General features: G+C 39.4%; 1 protein-coding gene across 1 annotated transcript in view; it reads left to right on the forward strand.

Annotated features, from left to right (window-relative positions):
- The window catches only part of DPP7 (dipeptidyl peptidase 7), a 349,192-nt gene that overhangs the window by 308,746 nt on the left and 15,796 nt on the right, over nt 1–24,650 (forward strand). Inside the window, exons 12-13 of the mRNA XM_033962277.1 lie at nt 10,789–10,945; nt 22,308–22,372. Of these exons, the coding sequence (XP_033818168.1) occupies nt 10,789–10,945; nt 22,308–22,372 (222 nt within the window). The remainder of the gene's footprint in view (nt 1–10,788; nt 10,946–22,307; nt 22,373–24,650) is intronic.

Consider the following 24,650-nt stretch of genomic DNA (forward strand, 5'->3'; position numbering starts at 1 on the left):
TTGACTGATTCGGATTTTTGTGAGAAATGTACAGCTGCCCCGAAGTCCTTCTTCAATGCCTTTTGGAGGTGTCCGGTGGTTAAGTCTTTCTGGAGGCGGGTAGTCCGATATTTAGAGGCTGTGTTGGGTTGTTCGATCCCGCTTACTCCGGTGGGGTTTCTCTTAGATAAATTTGAGGCTTTTCGTTTGCCGCCTGGTGTTGGCAATTTATTCTTGCAGAAGGCGGGCTTAGAAACATAGAAAATGGTGGCAGAAAAGGGCCATAGCCCATCGAGTCTGCCCATTCCAAGTACCCGCCCCCCTGAATTTACTCCCCTAAAGATCCCACATGAGCATCCCATTTTCTCTTAAAATCCGTCACGCTGCTTGCCTCAATCACCTGCAGTGGGAGTCTGTTCCAATGATCCACCACCCTTTCGGTGAAGAAGTACTTTCTGAAGTCGCTATGAAACTTCCCTCCCCTGATTTTCAGCGGGTGCCCTCTGGTGGTCGAGGGTCCCACGAGACAGAAGATATCCTCTTCCGACTCGATGCGACCCGTGATGTACTTGAACGTTTCAATCATGTCTCCCCTCTCTCTTCGTTCCTCAAGTGAGTACAGCCGCAATTCTTTTAGTCTTTCTTCGTATGTCAGATCCTTGAGTCCCAAGACCATCCTGGTGGCCATTCGCTGAACCGACTCGATCCTCAGTATGTCCTTACGGTAGTGTGGTCTCCAGAATTGGACACAGTACTCCAAGTGAGGCCGCACCATGGATCTGTATAACGGCATGATGACTTCAGGTCTCCTGCTGACAAAACCTCTACGGATACAACCCATCATTTGTCTTGCCTTGGAGGAAGCCTTCTCCACCTGATTGGCAGCTTTCAAGTCGTCACTAATGATCACCCCTAGATCACGCTCTGCCGTGGTCGCAGCTAAGGTCTCACCATTTAGTGCATAAGTTCTGTGTGGATTTCTCTTGCCCAGGTGCATTACCTTGCATTTTTTTGCATTGAAGCCCAGCTGCCAAGTCTTTGACCATCGTTCCAGCAGCAGTAGGTCCTGTGTCATATTATCCAGTAACAAGCTTTTGCCTACTATGTTGCAAATTTTGGCGTCGGCGTCGAACAGTGATACCTTTCCTCTAAGTCCATGCGTCATATCACTTATGAATAAGTTGAATAGAATTGGGCCCAAGACTGAGCCCTGCGGCACTCCACTGAGCACGTCCGACGCTTCTGATGGGGTACCGTTCACCACCACCCTCTGTAGTCTACCACTTAGCCAGTCTCCAACCCATGTAGTTAGAGTGTCCCCCAATCCTGTCGATTTCAGCTTGTTCAATAACCTTCGGTGTGGGACGCTATCAAATGCTTTGCTGAAGTCCAAATATACCACATCCAGTGACTCTCCGGCATCCAGTTGTCTAGTAACCCAGTCAAAAAAGCTAATGAGATTGGACTGGCAGGATCTACCCTGGGTGAACCTGTGTTGGTGGGGATCACGTAGGTTTCCTTCATCCAGGATTATGTCAAGATTCTGTTTGATCAGAGTTTCCATGAGCTTACACACTATAGACGTGAGACTCACTGGCCTGTAGTTTGCTGTCTCTGTTTTGCAGCCTTTTTTGTGGAGTGGGATTACGTTGGCGGTTTTCCAGCCCAAGGGGACTTTTCCTGTTCGTAAGGAAAGGTTGAAAAGCACAGATAGTGGTTCCGCCAGGACTTCACTTAACTCCCTGAGCACCCTGGGTTGTAGGTTGTCCGGCCCCATGGCTTTGTTTACTCTGAGTCTCGATAATTCGTTGTAGACGCTACTGGGCGTGAATTCGAAGTCTTGAAACGGGTCTTTCTGGTTATCTCCCATCTGAATCTGTGGACCATCTCCCGGTGCTTCACATGTGAAGACTGAGCCGAAGTAATCGTTTAGCAGTTCTGCCTTGGCAGAATCTGATTCTGCAAAGTTACCGTCTGATTGCTTCAGGCGTTCAATCCCATCTTTGTTTTTTTTCCTGTCACTAATATAACTGAAAAAAGATTTATCCCCTTTCTTAATGTTCCGTGCTAGCTCTTCCTCCATTCGGAGTTTGGCCTCTCTGACCATTTTTTTGACAGCTCTAGATCTCTCTAGATAGTCGCCAAAAAGGTCGTATTGACTGAGTGGGTGTCGGCTGACCCTCCTGCGTACTGGGCATGGCGCAATAGGTTGCATGATTTGATGTTACTTGAGAGGAGTCGGGTGCGTACTTCCTTTCGATAGAAAAAAATTTTTCTACGGGTTTGGAGGCCCTATATCAATTCACTGTCCCCTAGAAGTCGGAGCTTAATTCTTAATCAGCTGCGGCTTTGAGCTGTTCTGAGCGGTGAGGGGGGGTGGTTTGGTGTGCCTCTCCCCGGCTGTGGGTTGTTTTTTTGTTGTTTTTTTTTAATTTATATTTTTATTTGTGTTTCTTTATATATTTTTTTCTTTCCTTGTTTCTTTATTTTTCTCTTGTCTTGTGGTGAGAGGGGTTGTGGGGGGGCTAATGTTCCTCTCAGGGCTCATCAGAGTACAGAGCTCTGTTTGCTTGGTATTTTGGACTCTGGTGTTTGGGCCTCCCCAGTGGCACAGGGCTGGGATGTTGCTGGTTCTGGGCTTGCATATTCTTGTTTCTTCTTTCCGCAGCTTGGATGGTTTTGGTTGGGGGGTGGGTTGGGGAGGGGTTGGGTTTGGGGGTGGGTGGGTGTCGGGGGACTTGTTATTCTTTCCACATGATTGTATCTTTTGCTGTGTTATTTTCGCTTCAATAAAAATTGCTTTACACTAAAGTTAGCAGGTGGGAGCAAAAAAATAGCCAAGAATGATTAATGGTAAAAACCACTGAACGCAAACAGGCCATGCTGACGATTGTTTCGTGGCCGGTAACCACTGCTTCAGGGCCTTGGAGCCAAATCCAAGCTATCCTATAACACAAAACATAAACCCAAAAGGGAAATAAAAATGCTCACCTGCTGAAAGTTGAAAAAGAGCAAAAGCTCATTCAACTACTTACAGTATGCACATCCTAACTGCTGCTTTCAACCACAACTTTCAAAGCACTGTTGTGGGGCTTATAACCACGTCCAGCCCTGTCAGGAGAAAAATCACATGACAGGTCAGCTGAACACAAACCAACCAATCCAAGCAGACATTGTCGGCTCATTCACAAAACAGAATGATTGAAATCACAAGGGTTAGAAACAGCTGATACACAAAAGAGAGCATACTAGAGAAATGCTGCAGACAAGAAAAAACTAAAATGATGATATGATTAACCGTAGAAATGCTTACGGGATTCAATAAAAGTAGAACCAATCGATGCTTGCATTTAATCTACGGGGGTTGCACAGCCTGGAGCTGAAAAATCCAAAATTGCTCCCTGCGCTGGAGTTGAAATCTTCTATTGCCGCCCCTAGGATGAATAGGAATCTGATCAAGTACCAGACAGTGGAGTTGAAAAACATCATGCTTGTAAGTATCACAATGTTGAACCATAGGAGCTAAAGCTAGTCCTCTCTTTAAAGCATTTCTATGTTCATTTAAGTGTAGTCTCAGAGGACGTGAAGTTTGTCCCACATAAATGAGTCTGCAGGGGCAAACAATACAGTAGATCACTTGATAAGATTCACAAGAGGTATGAACCTTAGGTTAGTAGCATTTCCCATCACCAGGATTGACAAACTCATTGCATTTAAGCATGATATCACAATTGCTGCATCTCCCATATGCTAATATCACCATTAGTATGTGGCCATTAAAAAAATTGAATGTGTGAGCACTTACCATCACCCATTTTGTGGTAAGGGATCACATGGTAATCCTGTGCTAACCAGTTAGCATGTGCTAATGTGGATATGGGCATCCCTCTTGCTATTTGTGGGTCATCGTGTGTCGGGGGCGCGATTGTCAGGGGTCATTGGGGGAGGGCTGTTGCAAGTGGTTGGGGATTTTTCTCTTTTTATTGGGCAGATATTTTGCATGTTAATACATTCAAAATATCTGTGCCATGGGAAAAAAAAAAACGCTAGGCAGACCTGTACAAAAAACAGCAGACCTGTCGGTAACACAGTAACCGCCAATAAGGTTTTACAAGTTTGGAAGTGGTAGAGCAGCAATATTGTCCCCCGATGAAGGCTGATTGATAGCTGAATCACTCTAAAATCAGGTTGAGCGTCAGGTAGTTCATGGTCCTCCAACGTTGGTTTTGGCTGAAAAGCCATTAAGATAAGTGTTGCTGTTTTCCTTTAAAGAATATATTTGAAGCATACATTTGATGAATTGATTTTAGGTTTTGATATTATGATTAAATTAAATTAAAGAAATAAATTTTTTTTTTTTTTCCATTATTTTTTATTTTCAAATTTTACATAAAGTGTACAAAATATTAAAATACAATTGATAAATACATAGTATCACTTTTATATCTAATACATTATATATCTAAATTTAATTTTCCCCCTCACCCTCCCCCCATCCTTTTATTACTTTAATATAATATTTTTAATTTTCAAATTTTACAGAAAGTGTACAACATGTTAGAATACAATTGATGAATATTCAATAACATTTTTATATCTAATATATTATGTTCTAAATATATTTTATCCCCTCTCCCTCCCCCCACCCTTCTATTATTTTTCAATCATACATTACATATTGTATAATATATTATAACATATTATATAGAAATTATTTTCCTTACCCCCCCCTCTATGTGTGTCATAAAAAAAGATCCTTAAAAGAAGAAAAGAAGAAAAATCCTATTATTTATTCATTACAGTATTTTGTCAATGGCCCCCATATTTTTATAAATTTAGTATATGTCCCCCTTTGTATTGCTATTGTTCTTTCCATTTTAAATATATGACATATTGTATTCCACCAAAATGTATAATTTAGGTTGTTATAATTCTTCCAGTTGTTAGTTATATGCTGAATGGCAACCCCTGTCATAATTAATAAAAGCTTGTTATTTTCTGGTGAAATTTGACTTTTTTTTCTCATCATCATTCCAAATAATATTGTATCATATGATATTGCAATATGATTTTCCATCAATTTATTAATTTGTGGCCAAATTGAATTCCAAAAAGTTTTAATATAGGGACAATGATACAATAAATGATCTAATGTCCCTGGTTCTAGATTACAGTGCCAGCATTTATTGGACTTAGAACTGTCTAATTTTTGCAAACGTGTAGGGGTCCAAAAAGCTCTATGTAATAAAAAGAACCAAGTTTGTCTCATAGATGCTGACACTGTACATCTCATTCTCCAAGACCAAATTAGTGGCCATTGAGATGCATTAATTTGATGTTTAATCTCAATGCTCCAAATATCTCTTAGACCATTTTTTGGTTTTTTATTTAAATATCCAGATATTAATTTATACCACAATGCGGCTTGATGTCCTAGGAAGTCTGCTTGAAAACATAAGAACTTTAAACTATATTGATTATTTAATGTTTTCCACTCAGGGAACCCAACCTGAATGGCCTGCTTCAACTGCAACCATTTAAAACTTTGTGTTTTATTAAGACCAAATCTATGTTGCAATTGTGAAAAATCCAGCAGTTTACCTTCTGAAATAACATCGTCTATAGATCTAATGCCTGCAATAATCCAGTTCTTCCAAAGGATTTGAGCTCCGCCAATTTTGATCTTGGAGTTTATCCATATAGATTGATTAGTTGATTTGTTTATTGGGATAGGTGTTAATTTATCAATAAATCTCAACGTTTTCCAAGTATCCATTAATATTTTATTTTCTCTGTATCTTCTAGGTATGTTAATACTTGGTAGATGAACTAAATTTAGGGGAAACATAAGGCGCCATTCTAAATATAACCAATCCGGTGCATTATCCATAAGTTCTGGGAGGATCCAATACATACCCTGACGTAGAATATAGGCTTGATGGTACCTATAGAAATTTGGAAAATTTACCCCTCCCTCCTTAATTGATTTTTGCAAAGTTACTAAAGCTATTCTAGGTGTTTTACCAAGCCAAAGAAATTTTGTTAAAATGCTATTGAGCTTTTTATAAAAGGACCCCTGAAAATAAATAGGTATCATACTCATTTGGTAGCAAACTACAGGTAACATCATCATTTTAATAGTTTGAACTCTTCCCCACCAAGAAATATGTAATGGGTTCCATTGTTCACATAACTCCATAACTTTTTTTAATACATATTTTTCATTCTCTTTTACAGTATCTTCAATTGTATTTTTAACTTGAATGCCAAGATATTTAAATCCTTCTTCTTTCCATATGAATGGAAAAGTATCAAATAATCCTTTTACACAATGAACATTCAAGGGTATAATTTCAGATTTATTCCAATTAATTTTATAACCTGAAAATTTACCAAACTTATCAATTAATTCCAATAAAGAAGTTAAGGTTGACTCTGGATTTCTCAAATAAAGTAAAATATCGTCAGCATAAGCCGAAATTTTATATTCCATATCTGAATATGGAATACCTTGTATCTCCCTCTTTTGCTGTATTGCTAACAATAAGGGTTCTAATACAACATCAAATAACAAAGGAGATAAAGGACAACCTTGTCTAACTCCCCTCTGCAATTGAAAACCATCAGATATCTTATTATTAATATTTAGTCTAGCAATCGGGAAGCTATACAATGTTTTTACCATTTGTATAAATCCAGAACCTATACCAAACCATTCTAAAGCCTGATACATAAAATTCCATTCTACCCTATCAAATGCTTTGGGCGATGCTGAGGGCTAAGTGGCAGACGAGTTTGAAGAGCTTGAAGATCGTTGTGGTCTGACATTGAGATACTCGAAGACAGAAAGAAAGAGAGAAAAGTTTCCTCTTTTGGACTGATATCGATGGAAAGCTGATGCCTGTCTGTCTCTAAAATATGGCGGTTTGATATAGTATTAAAGTGAAAACAGATCTTGAGTGAGGAAAATCAAAAATAATATCGCTGGTTTTCTTTCTTAGTGCAGAATTGGGGCAGATAACTGACAAAAAAAAAAAAAAGGGAAAAATCTGTTGAGAAAATTTCTGCTACCAAATTTAGAACGAAATACTGAGAAAGAAAGGCTTAATTTCCCTTTTATTGATTATTATCTTTAGATAAATAATTGATGGTATGAATGAAAAAGATTTACAGTTTTTTCAGTGCTAAAGCAACGCAGCAGCAAGAACAGGTTGCTAATGGTGTTGAAAGTATGCAAGATTTGTAAAATTACTGTGAAGAGAATTTGGTCCTGCCAAAACTGAAACAAAACCTAAGAAAGAAGAGCTAGAGAAAATTGATATCTCCTCACCGTTTTTTCTTCTGAATTGGTGTAGCAAGAATTTAAAAAAAACAGACTCCTGGGAATAGTGATTGAAAGAGATTTTTGTGTCTCCTAACAACTGTTAAGAAAGTAAAATCCACGAAAAAGAAAAACAACAACATGGCAAGTACCAGACAAAACAAAAATGAGGCTGGCACCTCAGCAAAAAGACAAAAACAAGATCAAATAACACCAAGCAAGATCCCACTTCCTGCTGAAGAACCTGACATATTGAGTAAAGCAGAAGTTATGGAAGAACTAAGACAAATCAAACAAATGCTCAAGGAAACTGTAACCAATATGTCTGAAATGAAAGAAGAAATATTAAACATCCACAGACAAATGGAAGTTAATAACAAAAGAACAACTGAATTAGAATCAAAAATGGAGGTTATAGAAAGTGAAGCAAATAGATGCAAAAATGACAGCCTGGAATTGAATAAATTGAAAGATCAACTGGAAGACTATGAGAATCGAGGAAGAAGGAAAAACATTAAACTTTTTGGAATACAAGAAAATTTAGAAGGAAAAAATGCTATCCTTTTTCTAGAAAATTTAATTCCAAAAATATTACAACTGGACTTGAAACAACCACTTGAAATAGAAAGGGCGCATAGAATCCCAGTTAAAAATGTAGAAAACAAAGGCAGACCAAGACCACTAATTTTCAAAATGCTTAGATACCAACAAGCATTAGAGATATTAAATGCTGCAAAGAAAGACAAAAATCTAAATTATAAAGGATCCAGAATATGGTTTTTACCGGACTTTGCTAAAAACACAGCAAATAAAAGAAAGAGACTATTGGACATGAGACCTCAACTAAAAGAAAAAGGTTTTAAATATGGTCTATATTATCCGGCAAAAATGAGAGTATCATCTGGAGATAAATCCCTGTATTTCGAGGATCCAGAAAAATTGAAAGCTTTTCTTGCTAAACCAGAACCTATGATATTTTAACATAAAACATTAAGATGGGTTTTGATGACTTTATGAAAAATTATAAAAGTATGAAATATTGAAATATCTGAAGAAAGGAAAAATGATACAAAGAAAAGACAATAAAAATTTATAAGAAAGAAAGAGCAAGATATAGGAAAAACATTGATAAAATACTAAATATATGTTTAAGATAAAATTTTATGATGTAAATAAAAATACTAAGGAAATATAAACTAAAAACTATTAAATGGATAAAGATACATTAATGAAAAGTTATGAAAAAATGACTAAAGAAATTAAAGTTTAATATAGATAGATAGAAGGGGAATTTGATTGAATATTGATTGCCTAGAGGGGAGGAGAATGTTCGGGTTACAGTTCCAATGTGTAGCCTTAAGCAGCCATTATATTGGGTGGGAAAGGGAGGGAAAATGAGAGTATTTACTAAAATGATTAAGGGAAAAATAAACAAGGGATTAGATACTTTAGGGGTAAATATGTGTGTCGTGAAAAACATATTTTGTATTCTAAATATGAAAGAAGAGGAGAAGAAGATTATAATGAGAAGTATTAAAATGTATAATGTCTTTTAAGATATATTCTATTAATGTCAATGGCCTGAATCACGTAATCAAAAGGAAAAAAGTATTAACATTTTTAAAAAAGCAAAATGCGGATATTTATTGTCTGCAGGAGACCCATCTTAGTATAAAGGAATCACAGAAACTATCGGGTGGGTGGGTAAAGGAATGTTTTTTTGCTCCAGCAGAGGGTAAAAAAGCAGGGGTAGCAATTCTTATAAATAAAAAATGTATGGCCAAGATTAAGGTAAAAAATTCAGATCCACATGGAAGATGGATACATATTGATATAGGTATGGGAAATGATGCCCTGACGTTGTTTAATATATATGCCCCTAATTCGAATCAATCAGAATTTTTTAAAAAATTACAGAATATGTTATTACCACTGGCTGCTTCTAATTTAGTGGTGGCTGGAGATTTTAATGCTGTAATGGATCCATTATTGGATAAAAAGCCAGGTAAAAATATAAAATCTTTAGGTTTAGATAATTTGGTTCATTCATGTGATTTGAAAGATATATGGCGTATTCTTCATTTTAATGATCAGGAATTTTCATTTTGTTCACAGGTTCATAAATCATTTTCAAGAATAGATTATATTTTTGTTTCAACAAATTTTTTTAAAAAAATTAATGATATAGTTGAACCCTCAATTAGTTTTTACATCAAATTAACAATTAAAATTAAGGTTAGGAAGGGGGTTCTGAAGTAAATGATTATATCACATGTATTCAGGATGAGGACTTGAAATAACATCCACGTTATAAGAGGTCTCTTTACTGAGAACAATGCATTTTTTATGATACTTCAACCTCTCAATTGATCTACTGGGGGTGAGTTTCTTTGTTAAAATAGGGTATCATTTGAATGATGACAATAGTGGGTTAATAAAAGTGATATATTAATCATAAATAAAAGTAATACACTAAGATGTAAAAAAAGTTCTCAAAGCTAGCACTGTATAAATTATCCATTATACCCCCTTCCTTTTATTCTTGGTAACACAGTTATCGACAGGTCTACAGCAGTCAGGTTTTAGGATTGTAAAACCTGATACAAAATAGCCAAGCAAATGTTAGTTAATCAATCACTTGGCTATTTTGCATGGGGTTTTACAAATTTGCATGGCTGGATCCGGAAATGGGTAATCGAGGGGAAATAAAAGCGGTGGGCCATTTTGTGAATCAGGTCAGTTAGCAGCAATCATTTAGCGAGGTTTCTGCGATGATCACTGACTTTAGTGAATCGGGGTCATGCTGTTTAGTGCAGGAATACCCACTCTCTGCCTCTGCCAAGAAAAAATATAGTGCCTGGATTAGCACATGCCAATTTGGCAGTTAATGTAGGACATTTGAGCATACCCCATAGTATGCCATTTTAAGCTGCCACACATTACCACTTAACTCAGCTTAATTAAAGAACCCTTATATTACTAATGAAAGGTTCTGCTGGCACCATAAACTAGGAAACTAAGGTTTAAATAGAATGATTGTGAAATATATTGCACAAATGTGTGCAAGATAATTTGTGTGCACAATTTTAGAATAGTGCCATCTGTTTATCTGATGTTTCTACAAGGAAGCAATATTATACAAGCTACCTTGAATGATCTTCTGGACTTCATATAAATGTGGCTTAGATATTTAATTGCAATTGACATGCTATAGCAGTGCTTCTCATTCAACTCCTAGAAGCACACCTTGCCGCCCAGCTTTTCAGGATCACTACGGTGAATAAGCATGAGACTGCATATAATCAAGATCCATTGTATTCAACTTTATTTCATGCATATTCATTGCAGTGATCCTGAAAGCCTGACTTCCTAGGTGTGCCTCCAGGAGAGGTTGAGAAGTACTGTTCTATAGCACAAAAAAATGTTGTTGGTCATTTTAATTTGATGTTTTTTTCTCATACTAAAATGCTAAATATTTATCTCTTTAGGCTTGCACTGAACTAAACTTCTTATTTGGAAGTAACAACATCACTGACATGTTCCCCAGCTTACCTTTTACGGACTCTGTACGAGAGCAGTACTGCTTCTCTAAGTGGCATGTTCGGCCTAGAAAAGACTGGCTGAAGATTGAATTCTGGGGCAGTGGTAATTTAACTTAAAGCCTTTTTTCCCTGCAATACCAGTTTTGTTTTATTTTTGCATCTGGACTGTTATGTAAAATACTGTTATTTAGGAAAATTATCTGTTCAAGTAATATTACAGGTATATCTCAGGACAAAGTTCAAACCTCTGAAAGTTCTTTTCTACAAAGATAAGCAGTTCATTGTAGCAACACATGTGGGTCATATCTCCACTCAAGAGAGAAGTTATCATGGGCTACCATTAAGATGTGTTATTTTGGGGGGGGGTATGGCTTGGCAGCACACAAGATGGAGGCGTAACCGCAGCGCTCTTCTAACCCAGGCAATGAGCAAGAAAACTGTTTAGCTCTACGGAGCTTTTTCAACCCCGAAAATATTGATAGAAGTTGTTTAATATGGCTACAACGCATCAAGCGAAGTCGGACACGACAGGTACCACAGGAAGGGCGGTGAAACATGTTAAACACATTCAGCTGATGCTGTCGAAAGTGCCGATCCCAATTGAAGCCGCTGACGTGTCTGACACTACGGATGTAATGGCGGAACTATTGAATATAAAACAAATCCTTCAGGAAAACGCTAATAGAATTATGGAAGTAAAAGCTGAAGTTGGGAATCTAACTAAGCAAATGGAGATCGCGAACCAGAGGATGTCAAAGTTGGAAGACAGAGTGGAGCAAGTGGAACTTACTATGCAGCAGTGTAAAAAGGACAGCCAGACTATTATAGAAATGAAGAAACAACTTGAAGATTATGAGAATAGGGGAAGAAGAAAGAACATAAGAATTATTGGCCTGGCTGAAGGTTTGGAAGAGGGAAACACCATTCAGTTTTTGGAAAACCTGTTGCCTAAACTACTACAATTAAATTCAAAAAGGCCTTTGGAAATAGAACGTGCTCACAGGATTCCAATAAGGTGGCCAGCAAACCAAGTAAGCCCAAGACCACTAATCTTCAGGCTTCTACATTTCCAACAGGCTTTAGAGATATTAAAATTGGCTAAAACGGATAGAAACTTGAACTATAAGGGTTCTAAGCTGTTGTTGGTGCCAGATTTCGCGAAAGCGACGGTGAATACACAGAAGCAATTTCTTATGTTAAGGCCACAAATGAGAGAAAAAGGGTTCACCTATGGCTTATACTATCTAGCAACTATGAGAGTTATATGTGGAAATAAGACATTACATTTTGAAGATCCTGAGAAATTAAAGGATTTCTTGTCAAAGTCTGAGCCAATGTCTATTTAGAAATTAATAAGAGTTTTAGATTCCTTGGCATAATAATTACATGGAATCTGGCTTTATTAATTGGAGAAAATAAGGCTGTCTGTGATACTGAGAAGGAGTATTTATAAGGTATGGGAGGGGCTTAAGGGATTATAATTATATACGTAGGCTTTGCAAGCCCCGTGATTGGAAGACAATGGTAGTAGTTATTGTGGGATTTGCAGGATGTGGCAAGTCCAGACTTGCAAAAGAGACAGCTGATAAATTGGGGGGTGGTGTTTATTATAAACCTAGGGGGGAGTGGTGGGATGGATATGTGGGACAAGAGAATGTGATTATGGATGATTTTTATGGATGGATTAAATATGATGAGTTGTTGAGGATAATGGATAGATACCCACACCAAGTTCCAATAAAAGGGGGATACACTGAGTTTGTTGCCAAAAGGCTTTTTATTACAAGTAATTGTTATGCATCAGAATGGTACAACTTTGAGAATGCAGTACAGAGGATGCCATCTTTACACAGGAGGATTAACAAATACATATGGTGGGACAATCCACCTGGGAGGTTTGAACACATGTCAAGGAGATTTATAGGGTACGACATTAATTATTAAGGAAAAAAAAGGAAAGAAAATTATCAGGTCGGGGGGTTCAAGGGGGGCGGAGCCCCCCTTGTATATCACATTCCCCGAGGGTCACTTAGCAGGGAGTATTCTAAAATTGGGGGTTCATGCCCGAGAAATAGAAAGTTTGCTTGATTTGGAGTTTTTCTGGAATATTGCCAGAAGTACCTTGTGTGGCTAGGATCCAGCCATTCCAGGTAACATTGTAATCAGTGGTGTCTACCCATAGTTTTTTAGATATAAAGTTAGGGAATATAGCTCCCACCTGTGTAGGTTGTGTTTCAGAAGGAGGTAATATCAATTTCTTTGATTTTTGACAAATATTTATTCAAGTATGTTCTTCAATTCTTTATGGATGAAAAAGTTCAAGGGTCTTATTTTGATATGGTCATTTATAAATAAGGAAGATTCAATTCTGGATGTTTGAACTTTGGTAAAATTTTCATAGACATGGAATATCTATTGTCAGTATATTATGCTTGGAGACTTTCTCTTAAGAAAACTTATATTTATACTGATGAAGAAGGAAAAGGAGAACATATCGTCTAAACTTAGTTAATACAGATGCAGTTGCTGGAAGAAAAGTTTTTAGAATTCTGGAAGATTTAAACAAAGTTTAGTTTGTTTGTTTTTTTATTCAATGAGAGGAAATTAATCTTTATATATATTTTAGATGTTTAGGGGTCATGTGTACATTATATGATATGGTTTGTCTGATTTGTTGTTCATTGACAGATCTTTATTGTTCTTTCTCAATGGGTAATGATTTGGGAGATGAGAATGTATGAAGTTATTATCAAATTTATTGATTTGGGGGTCTTAATTACATAAGTATATATGGGGACTAAAATATATTAAATATATGAAAATGTGAAATATAAAATATATTTGAAGTTTTAGATAAAAGTCAGGGGAGTATTATATGAGAGGATTTGATTGAAAAGTGTTTTATAAAATGGTCTTTTATGTTTTTCTTAATGGGTAATGATTTGGGTAGTTTGATTATATAAACTTAATATGTGGTGCAAATATTTTAAAAGGTGTGGGTATTACTTCTGTGGGGAGGGGAAAAAATATAAAAAGGGGGAAAAAAGTTTATAGATGGTAGGGAAAAAAGAAGGACTTATATAAAGTAGCATTGAGGGGGTTAAATGCAGGCCTTTTTAAAAAAAATTGATGTAGAAGTAAGGATATTCTATGTGTTTTAAATGATTATCTAATATAAAATGTGTTTAATGTTAATCAATAATTTATTGAGGGTATGCATGAAATATTGGATATTAATTTAGGGCTTAGATTAATTTTTAGATATTTTGCTCCTAAGACATGCTATTTAAATAATTATTCTTTTTTTGAATTAATTAATTAATGATACTTTAGAGGAAATATTCATAGTTGGGGAAAAGAAAAGAGACATATCAAATGATAATGAGATTAATTTAATGACTAAGGAGAAATTTATTAATTGTATTACTAGGTATTTGGGGGATAATAAAGAAACAGTATTTTCATTAATGGGATAAATATTAGATAAAGATGATGGCAAACCTCTTAAAATGATAGAATACATTCTTTTCTTAAGTATTTTGGATATTAGAAAATCTTGTAAGTTGTTAAATTAAAATATGGGTTTATTTTTGGAAAGCTTGTTTCGGGGGGAAGAGATAAAGTTGCCTGGGGAAGGGGTATTGTGATTGCTAATCCTAAGGGTGCTCCAAGACAATCATTTTATTTGGGGGAAGGGGATAGGGCTGGGGAGGGGGGGTTTCAATTAGAGCATGGATGTGCAGGGAAAATATGAATCTATTGAGGTATTTGATGGTTTGTGGTATCTCTTATAGTCCCTTTTTATTACAATATTAAAATGGAGTTGAAAATTTTTTCGTTAAATGTTAATGGCCTCAATCATCCAATCGAAAAAAAGAAAATACAGTGGAACCTTGGTTTATGAGTATAATTCGTTCCAGAAGCATGCTCGTAAACCAAAATACTCGTATATCAAAGCGAGTTTCCCCATAGGAAATAATTGAAACTCGCTTGATAACTCCCCCCCCCCACCCCCCTGAGGCCAGTGGCGCTGCCCCCCCCCCGCTCGCAAAGGCCCCCCCCCCATGTGAACCGGCAACCCCCGCCTGAACAACTTGAAACTTACCCCCCATCTGGCACCAGCACGCAGCCCACAGGATGTGCTGGTGCCGCTTGAAGAACTTCCTGCCTTTGCCGGGCCTTGAGCATGCATCTGCACATGCTCAAGGCCTTCTTATTCTCTCTCTCGCGGAGATCTCTGAGAATCTCGGCGAGAGGGAGAATTAGAAGGCCTTGAGCATGTGTAGATGCATGCTCAAGGCCCGGCAGAGGCAGGAAGTTCTTCAAGCGGCACCAGCACATCCTGTGAGCTGCGTGCCGGTGCCAGACAGGGGTAAGTTTCAAGTTGTTCGGGCGGGGGGTGCAGTTCAAGTGGGGGGGGGGGGCTTTTGCGAGTGGGGGGATCGTTGCCGGTTCTCGGGGGTGCTTACAAATCAAGTCAACAGTCAGTTTGGGAGATAAGTTTTGAGAGAATGTTTTGCTTGTCTTGCAAAACACTCGCAAACCAGGTTACTCGCAAACCGAGGTTTGACTGCAATTTCCTTTCTGAAACAACAAAATGCAGATATATACTATATTCAAGAGACACATATGTCAGCCATAGAAGCTAAGAAACTGGAAGGTGGTTGGGTAAAGCATTGTTTTTTTGCCCCGGCTGTAGGGAAAAGGGCAGGGGTAGCCATTTTGGTGAATAAAAAATGTTCAGCTACTTTTAAAATGATGGATTCAGATCCTTTAGGAAGATGGATATATGTGGAAATGAGCCTGGGAAATACTATGTTGGCGCTATTTAATGTATATGCCCCAAATTTGAAGCAAAGTGAATTTTTCAAAACTCTGCAACAAAATACTACCTCTGGCTGCTTCTAATTTAGTGGTGGCAGGGGATTTTAACGCTGTTATGGATCCATTGATGGATAAAAAACCTAGTAAAATTATAAAATCATTAGGATTAGATAATTTTGTACATTCTGGTGATTTGAAAGATTATATGCCCCCCATGCCCTTCTCTTCATGGCCCCACGCTCCTTCCCATCCCCTTCCCACACACCCGTAGCTCTTAAACTTTACCAGAGCGAATGGCTTCTGCAAGCATGCTCCTCACGCCTGCGGTGGATTTCCCTCTGACATCACTTCCTGGCCCTGTGACATGAAAGTGATTCAGAGGGGAACCAGACTGGTGCGAGCAACAGGCAGAAGTTACTTGCACTAGCAAAGAAAATACAGAGGGTCAGGGTGGGGGGAGGGACGGCACAAGGGTGGTGTGGTAGGGCAGAGAAGTGCCTGCTCCACTACTGACTTGGCACCCAGGGCAGTCCGCAAAACCTTACTACTGTGTCTTGGCATCATCAGTACTGATTTGGAATCAAATGAATTTGAAGCAGGAAACCACTTTTGTCCATCATTACCCAGTTCCAGTGCCCAGGGAAATGAGTTTTAGTCTTCAGGGGGTTTCAGCATAAGAATCAGTTCTCATGCAATGTGTTTAGGAGTCCTGTCTATAGGTAATATCCCCCTTCTCGCAAGTTGTTTTGCAGAAGGATGCAATTTACATTCTTCAATTGCACCTCCTTCATCAGTTTTTTCTTCTAAAAATGAGTTGAGATGGTGTCTTTCTGATCTTCATTATAATTTTTTTTTCAGGTTTCTATCTGAAGTGTAAGGCTTTTCGGTACTAAGAGGTTCCCAATAACCCTGGGAAAGCTCTGCCTGGGAGAGCTCTCAGACTCTGTGTTAGAAGTCTGCAGCTGGCAGGGTTACCCTCAGGGTACCTGTCCAGTCAGCCTACATTAGTTTGTGTACAGCTTGGAGTCCATTTTCCTTAATGCTAGCTCACAACCTGATTTATCAGGTGCTTGAGTACAGCCTGTTTGACCCCCGCATCGATCCATGCTGCCTTACTGGGTGCCGGCTGCGTGTCCCAACTCCTATTGTCACATGGATCTGCAGGGGTTGATATCTCGGTCTGACTTTGGTTTGACTGGCAGCCTGAAAATTGCAGCACTGGACTGAAGTTGATGTATTATCTCCATATTCCAACTATGAAGAAATCTGAAGCTGACAAAGCACCAGCACTGACCGAGTACAGCACATTGATGTCTATGGGAAAATCAGGGTGGTCTGACTTAGACAGCTTTGAGCTTTTCCCCCACCTTCAAAAACTTTCCCACAATTTTTGGACCTTTGATTTCAGTTCTCTGAGCTGATTTTGGCCCGACCACACTGGCATGCAGGCAGCTTGGATTTACATTACATTACATTACATTACATTTGTGATTTCTATTCCGCCTGTGCCTTGCGGTTCTAAGCGGATTACAGTTAAAAGAGATCAGGACATTACCGAGAGAATTTACATTACAACGATTTAAGTAAATTACATGTTGTGGTATAGAAATATAAGTATAAGATATCTGGATTTATTGATAGAATAACTTGACAGTGTTCAAGTAGTTACAAGGTTCAGTGGAGAAAACAATATAGGCAACTGAAGAAAGATACCTAACTTTGAAGGAATCAGTTAAGTGGATACCTAAGGGAGATGCTTATTTAGGAGAAGGTTAAATGGATACCTAAGGGAGATGCTTATTTAGGAGTTTGGATATTTTTCGTAAATGAGGTTCAAGGGGATGACTAGTGTGTTATTTGCTGGGGAGAGTGCATGTGCGATTGGGGAGGGGAATATTAAGTAAGGACGTGTTTTTTGAAAAGAAATGTTTTGATTTCTTTCCGAAACACTTTGATGTCTGTTGTTTTGATCATCGGTTTGGTGATGGTGGGGTCAATTTTCGCTGCTTGATTTGCTAGAAGGCTGTCGTAAAGTTTCTTACGTCGGGTACCATTATAAGGGGGGAAGGTGAAAAGATTCTGAGTTCTTCTTGATCTGGGTAGTCGGTAGCGGCAAAGACGGTTGTTCAGGTAATTGGGGGCCATACCATGGGTTACTTTGAAAAGTAAGCAGTAGAGTTTGAATTGAGTTCTTGCTTTTATCGGAAGCCAGTGAGAGTCTACATAGGCGGGTGTGACGTGGTCGAATTTGCTGAGCGAGTAGATGAGTCTGATAGCTGTGTTCTGAACGGTCTGTAGTTGTTTTATCATAGTATTTGGGCAAGGTAGGTAGAGGCTGTTGCAGTAATCTAAGGAGCTGAGTATGAGGGATTGTACAATGATCTTGAAGTGTTCTTTGGAAAATAATTTTCTTATTTTTCTTAGGTTTCGCATTGTGAAGAATGCTTTTTTTATGGTTTTGTGTATTTGTGTTTGCATTGTGCAGCCTCTGTCTAGGTGTGTTCCCAGAATTTTGAGAGTATTCTGTATTGGATATTTGATTGTGTTTACATCTAGTTCTGTTAGGGATGGTTTTTGTTCCTTCTCTAGTAGTAGGAATTTGGTTTTACCAGTTTTGTTTTAAAACTCTATCTACTTCAATGAGTAAAATCAGTTCTGATGGACTCCCCAGGCCAGGATACTCCTATATCATGCCAGATTTAAGCTGTATGGCCAGCTAGGGATTGTCTATGTACTGCAGGCCAAGGGACAAAAGGGGGCAGAAGCCTTGAGCTTAGCCTCCCCTTAGTATTTGTAGGGTTGGGAGATCACAAATAGCTCCCTTCTCTATGAAGAAACACTCTCTGGAGCCGTTAGACAGCAAATTGTGAAGTGCAGATGCATGGACACCAAGGAACCCAGGAGCAGACTAAGAGAGGTCCTAAGGGGCCTCTGTTCAGAGCTTTACCCCCAATTTTGTAAGTTTCATGTGGAAAGCCTATAATAATTATCAGGGTTCTTCTACACCATCTGACAGAGCACCCCTGACAGCACAAGGGGATATGCCTGTGTTAAGCTAAAACTCCCCAAAAGTGGTCTCTGATCCTTTCCCAATCAGACAAAGACTGGGGGGACTGGAGGTCAGATTCTCTACATCGGTGCAGCAGGTTGTCTTGGAATGCATGAAACATCAAGTTTCTCCCTTAAAGCATGCACCAGTACTGATGGCTGAATAGCCAGTACCATCGGTGCAGCAGTTTGTCTCGGAATAATAATAATAATATTAACTTTATTTTTCTATACCGCCTGAAAAGGATTCAGGTCCCAATTCCTGCCCCATACTTTCTCTGTCTCTGTCATTTGTAAGTCAGGTACCTGGGGACACATCTTAAAGACCAGAAATCGTCTTCCAAAACATGTCCAAAGTTTATTATGAGTTTCACATCTTTTATATGAATCAGGTTTGCCAGCATGTGTCAGCATGTGACGTAAATACAAACCATATATGGAAGGTCACATGAAACTTTAAACACATCAGCATTTTTCCTATCTAGAGATTGAAGTCCACAGAGGGTCAGAAAAAGCCTTGACCAGCAGAGCTTCTTAACTAAAGCTGTCTGTAAATACGGCTTAACAAAACAATTGAATTCACTTCACTACATCTCTGTTTAAACATTCATGTCTTATCAAACATAGATGTCCTTGTACTATCTCAGCAAGGGAAGGCAAACAGGGTCTGCCTTTACATCTTTAAATAACATATGCCTAAGGAAAATTACTAAAGTTCTGATACGTGTCCCTTCACCGCCAACACCCAAAAATTTCTAGGCGGTTCACAGAATAAAAAGGACTGGACATTCCAGTGATGATACAAGTGCTGCTCGATTCAGGAAAAAAAATTTTTGATTCAATTTTCCTACCCAATTGGGTGTTTTGGGTTATTTTTCCAAACATCCTGGTGAGTTTATTTTATAACCTAAAATCACTAGCCCAAGTGGTTTAGATAGCACAAATCACACAATATATATTACACACCACTTATTCTGAAAAGTGCAATTAATGTCTTTCAACCATATTTCTTCCAAGCATTTCTCTATAGGCCTAAGAATTGGAGCCTACGCACAGTTGTAATATCACAAACTGAACTAGTCGGCGTAGTATTCCTGCTCCTTGCTCCAGTCATCGGCCAAGAAAATAGTTTTTATATATTTAGTTTTTTTGTTTTTATCCGGATTTTCTCTTAGATGGTTCATAAATATTTCTCGTTACTTCTTAAACAGCAGTGTTTTCTCACTCTGTATCCATATCAGTTCATCAATCTTCTAGCATGCACTTATCCATCATAATGAAAAAAATTGACAAAATGAAGAACTTATCTCAAACAGTCTTCATTCTTATAAATGCTTTCGATCTTAAGCCATCTTTGTTCTTGAACATGCCTTTGTTCTCAAAACAGCTAATGCCCAACTAATGTCAATTTTTGATAGATAAGTGCATGCTAGAAGATTGATGAACTGATATGGATACAGAGTGAGAAAACACTGCTGTTTAAGAAGTAATGAGAAATATTTATAAACTATCTAAGAGAAAATCCAGATAAAAAATACAAAAAAATTAAATATATAAAAACTATTTTCTTGGCTGATGACTGGAGCAAGGAGCAGGAATACTACGCAGACTAGTTCAGTTTGTGATATTACAACTGTGCGTAGGCTCCAATTCTGAGGCCTATAGAGAAATGCTTGGAAGAAATATGGTTGACACTAATTGCACTTTTCAGAATAAGTGGTGTGTAATATATATTGTGGGGTTTATTTTATAGCCTCTTCACCCCTTTTATAGCCACTTCACCCCCTTTGCCTTCTCCTAACCACACTGGCGCTGTGATGTAAACAAAATAAACAAACAAAAAAGACTTTTGCTCTCTCTGTTAAATCCTAGCTCACGTTTGCGGTCTAACACCAGCTCTGGCAGGATACACGTTTCAAATCTGACATATTGTAATCACAAAACAGAAGTGCCTGCCTGTATTTCTCTGTTGTGCCATGCCTGCCTGTCTCTCCATGGCCCCCTTCTGTTTCCCCCCTCCCAGAGCAAAGCATGATTGCTGTCTGCCCCAGCACACCTCTCTACCCCAAAGCAGCCCCCTTTCCCTCTCCCCCTCCACTTCTTAGCAGCATCGGATACATGATTGTTGTCTGCCCCCAGTACACTCCTCCCCCCAAATCAGCCCCCTTTCCCTCTCCCCATGCCCTTCTGTTATCCCCCCTCCCAGAGCAAAACATGATAGCTATCTGCCCCCAGCACACCTCTCTACCCAAAGCAGCCCCCTTTCCCTCTCCCCCTCCATTTCTTAGCAGCATGGGATACATGATTGTTGTCTGCCCCCAGTACACTCCTCCCCCCAAATCAGCCCCCTTTCCCTCTCCCCATGCCCTTCTGTTATCCCCCCTCCCAGAGCAAAACATGATAACTGTCTGCCCAAAGCACACTACTCCCCTCTCTCCCCCTGTTGTGCCATGTATGCCTGCTCTATGGCCCCCTTCTATTTCCCTCCTTCCCAGAGCAAAGCATGATTGCTTTCTGCCTCTAGCACACCCCTCCCCTCTCCCCCTAGCCCCCTGTTGTACTATGCCTGCCCCTGTTGTGCATGCCTGTTCTTACCCTCCCTCCATCCCAGCTTCCTGGTGTCTTCTGGCCCACCGGCACGAACCGCTGTCGCCACTGCTGCTCCTCTTCAAAGCAGCCTGCTGAGGTTCGCCGGCTAGCTGTAGCGAACCTCACAGGCCGCTCTTCACCTCGGTAGCATGTTCCCTCTGAAGCGATCGTGTTAGAGGGAACATGCTACCGAGGTGGAGAGCGGCCTGCGAGGTTCACTACAGCCAGCCGGCGTACCTTAGCAGGCTGCTTTGAAGAGGAGCAGCAGCAGCAACAGCGATTGGTGAGTGAGGGCGGGAGGGGGAGTCGCTGGCATGTTCCCTTCCTCAGTGTTCAGAAATGGAATTCAGCACGGAGGCAGACACCACGATGGCAGGGAACACGCCGCCCTAAGTGCTTTATTATAGAGGATTCAGAATAGTAACAAATCCTGTGTAAAAAAAATTTTTTAAAAAATCAACTTTTTCTCAACCCTGTTCTGATACTTCCTCATTCTTTAAGAGGTTGCCTAAAATTAGGCACCAGTTACACACATAAGTTATAGAATATTAGCACTTACATACATAATTGTTCCAGCTATGTACTCAGCGGTATTCTGTAACATAGGCATGCAACTCGCTTAGCATGTAAATGCAAAGAGAGCATACACATGGGCAGAATTTGTGCATACATGGGCAGGTCCCACATTTACACACACAACTTTCAGAATACAGTCTTTTAAGTGCTAAAATGCCACATTTAGGTACATGGATTTAATTCTGCTATATATAGCATATGTGAGTTCGCCTAAATGTTGACATGTAAATGCAGACTTATACAACTATTCTGTAACAGAATCTAGGTGCTTAGATGCTTTTACAGAATTAGCACTTAGCATAATGCATCTTGGCACCCTTTATAGAATTGCCCTCATAATATAGACTGATTTCTTAGCTTATGTTAAACCAATATGAATATATAACATACAGGTATTTTACTTTCATAACTTTCTTTCTGCATTTTAGACATTAAATCTACATCCAACATTATCTTTTCAAATGGAGACCTGGATCCCTGGGCCAGTGGTGGTGTGAGTGTTGATGCGCTGATGTCTTTGTTCATGGAACACAGATAATATAGAGTTAAGCAGAGTTAAAATGATTGCTTTGCAATCCAACTGCACTGGGTTTTAATCTTGTGAAACCTTACAACCTAAGTGTCATTTATAAAATAGCAGAACATCTATGTAATGAGGCAACTATGTGCTTTTATTTAAAAAAAAAAAAAAAAAAAAAGGCATCCTGAACCAGTCCCTGTTCTGTACAAGTGCCAATGAACACATCTACACCAGTTCCAAAATAGGTGTAAATGTGAGGTTTTCACAATATAAATATTGAAGGCGTATTTTGATAGGGATTTCCATAGGCATGCAGAAAAACTGTTCTCTCTCCTCTGCTGGGAGAACTTGGTAAAATATACAGTATAATGAGATTTCTTTTTGAATTCCTGCAAGTTCTTTACCTAAGGAGACCATACGTCCCGTTTTCGGACCGACCGTCTCGTTGTCCCGACCCATTGCTTCGGGACACCGAAATGTCCCGTTTTCAGGGACAGCATCCCGAAGCTGTGCGCAGGGACACTAGGATGGGCGATCACTTTCCCTTCCTGCCGCACCAATTCAAATCCTGGGCCGCTGCCGCTGCTTCTCCCGATGTCAATTTTGACGTCGGAGAGGAAGTTCCGGGCTAGCCAATCACTGCCTGGCTAACCCGAACTTCCTCTCTGATGTCAAAATTGACGTCAGGAAGAAGGCAAGAAGCAGCGGCGGTGGCCCAGGGTTTGAATCAGCACGGCAGGGAGGCAGACTGGCAGGCAGTGGTGGTACATGGGCGGGGGGGTTGAATCCAGGGGGGGGGATCAGGCACTGGAGGGAGGGAAGGAGGTAGATAGGCAGGCTGGCTTCGGGGGAGGGACAAAGGCAAGGGAAGACATAGGAAGGAGGTACAGGGAACACTATGGACATGGGAAGGAGGCACTGGGGGGCACTATGGACATGGGAAGGAGGCACTGGGGGCACTAGGGACACGGGAAGGAGGCACTGGGGGCACTAGGGACACGGGAAGGAGGCACTGGGGGCATTATTGACATGGGAAGGAGGCACTTGGAGCACTAAGGACACAGAACAGAGGCACTGGGGGCCCCAGGGACATGGGAAGGAGGCATTGGGGGCACTATGGACATGGGAAGGAGGCACTGGGAGCACTATAGACATGGGAAGTAGGCACTGGAGGCACTATAGACATGGGAAGTAGGCACTAGGGGCACTATGGACATGAGAAGGAGGCACTGGGGGCATTATGGACATGGGAAGGAAAAAGGGAGGGAATAGAAAGGGACAATTGTTGGGCCTGAGTGCAGAAAGAAAGAAATGAAAGAAAGGATACACAGTCAGAAGGAAACACAACCAGAGACTCATGAAATCACCAGACAGCAAAGGTAGAAAAAATGATTTTATTTCCAATTTAGTGATCAAAAAGTGTCAGTTTTGAGAATTTATATCTGCTGTCTATATTTTGCACTATATTTTACATTACATTACAGATTTCTATTCCGCCATTACCTTTCGGTTCAAAGCGGATTACAAAAAGAGTTATGGAACAAGGGTTACAAAGTTAGATCAGAGATCGTTTCCAAGACAGGGATAAGAAGGATCAGGGGTTGGGGAAGGGAAGGGAAGAAGGGGTATTCATGGTATTAAGCTTTATTAAGGGATTTCTTGAAAAGTATAGTTTTTATTTCCTTTCTGAATATCTTGTAGTCTGGGGTAGTTATCAATAGGTTGGAGATTTGGTTATCTATTTTTGCAGCTTGAGTGGCTAGTAGGCCGTCATATAGTTTTTTCCATTTTACTTCTTTGATTGGGGGGTAAGTGAATGGGGGGGGTGTTTTTCTATGCCTGGTAGAGGTAGTTTGGATGAGGCGGTCATTCAGGTAGATTGGGCTGTCTCCATTTATAGTTTTAAATAGTATACAGTATTTGTCTATAGTATACAATATTTGTCTATTTTTCTATAGTTACTGAGGTGACATTGCATATTTTAAAGTCATTTGCCTTGACATCTTTGAAACCCCCCCAAATATAAATGATAATTAACATTTTCTCCGCATATAGTGTGCTTTATAGTTTTTTAAATTTTAAGGTTACCATTATGAATTAATATGAAGATATTATGCGTACATGAAAAATGAATGGAAAAAATTGGGGGTGGGATTGGGGGTGGGGCTGACAATTAATAGATGTCCCCTTTCGATGAAAAAAATAAATGATCACGTTATCTTTACCCCAAGTTTTGCATTTCAGTATTCAA

Source organism: Geotrypetes seraphini, chromosome 10, assembly GCF_902459505.1.
Source record: "Geotrypetes seraphini chromosome 10, aGeoSer1.1, whole genome shotgun sequence".
Lineage (NCBI taxonomy): Eukaryota > Metazoa > Chordata > Amphibia > Gymnophiona > Dermophiidae > Geotrypetes > Geotrypetes seraphini.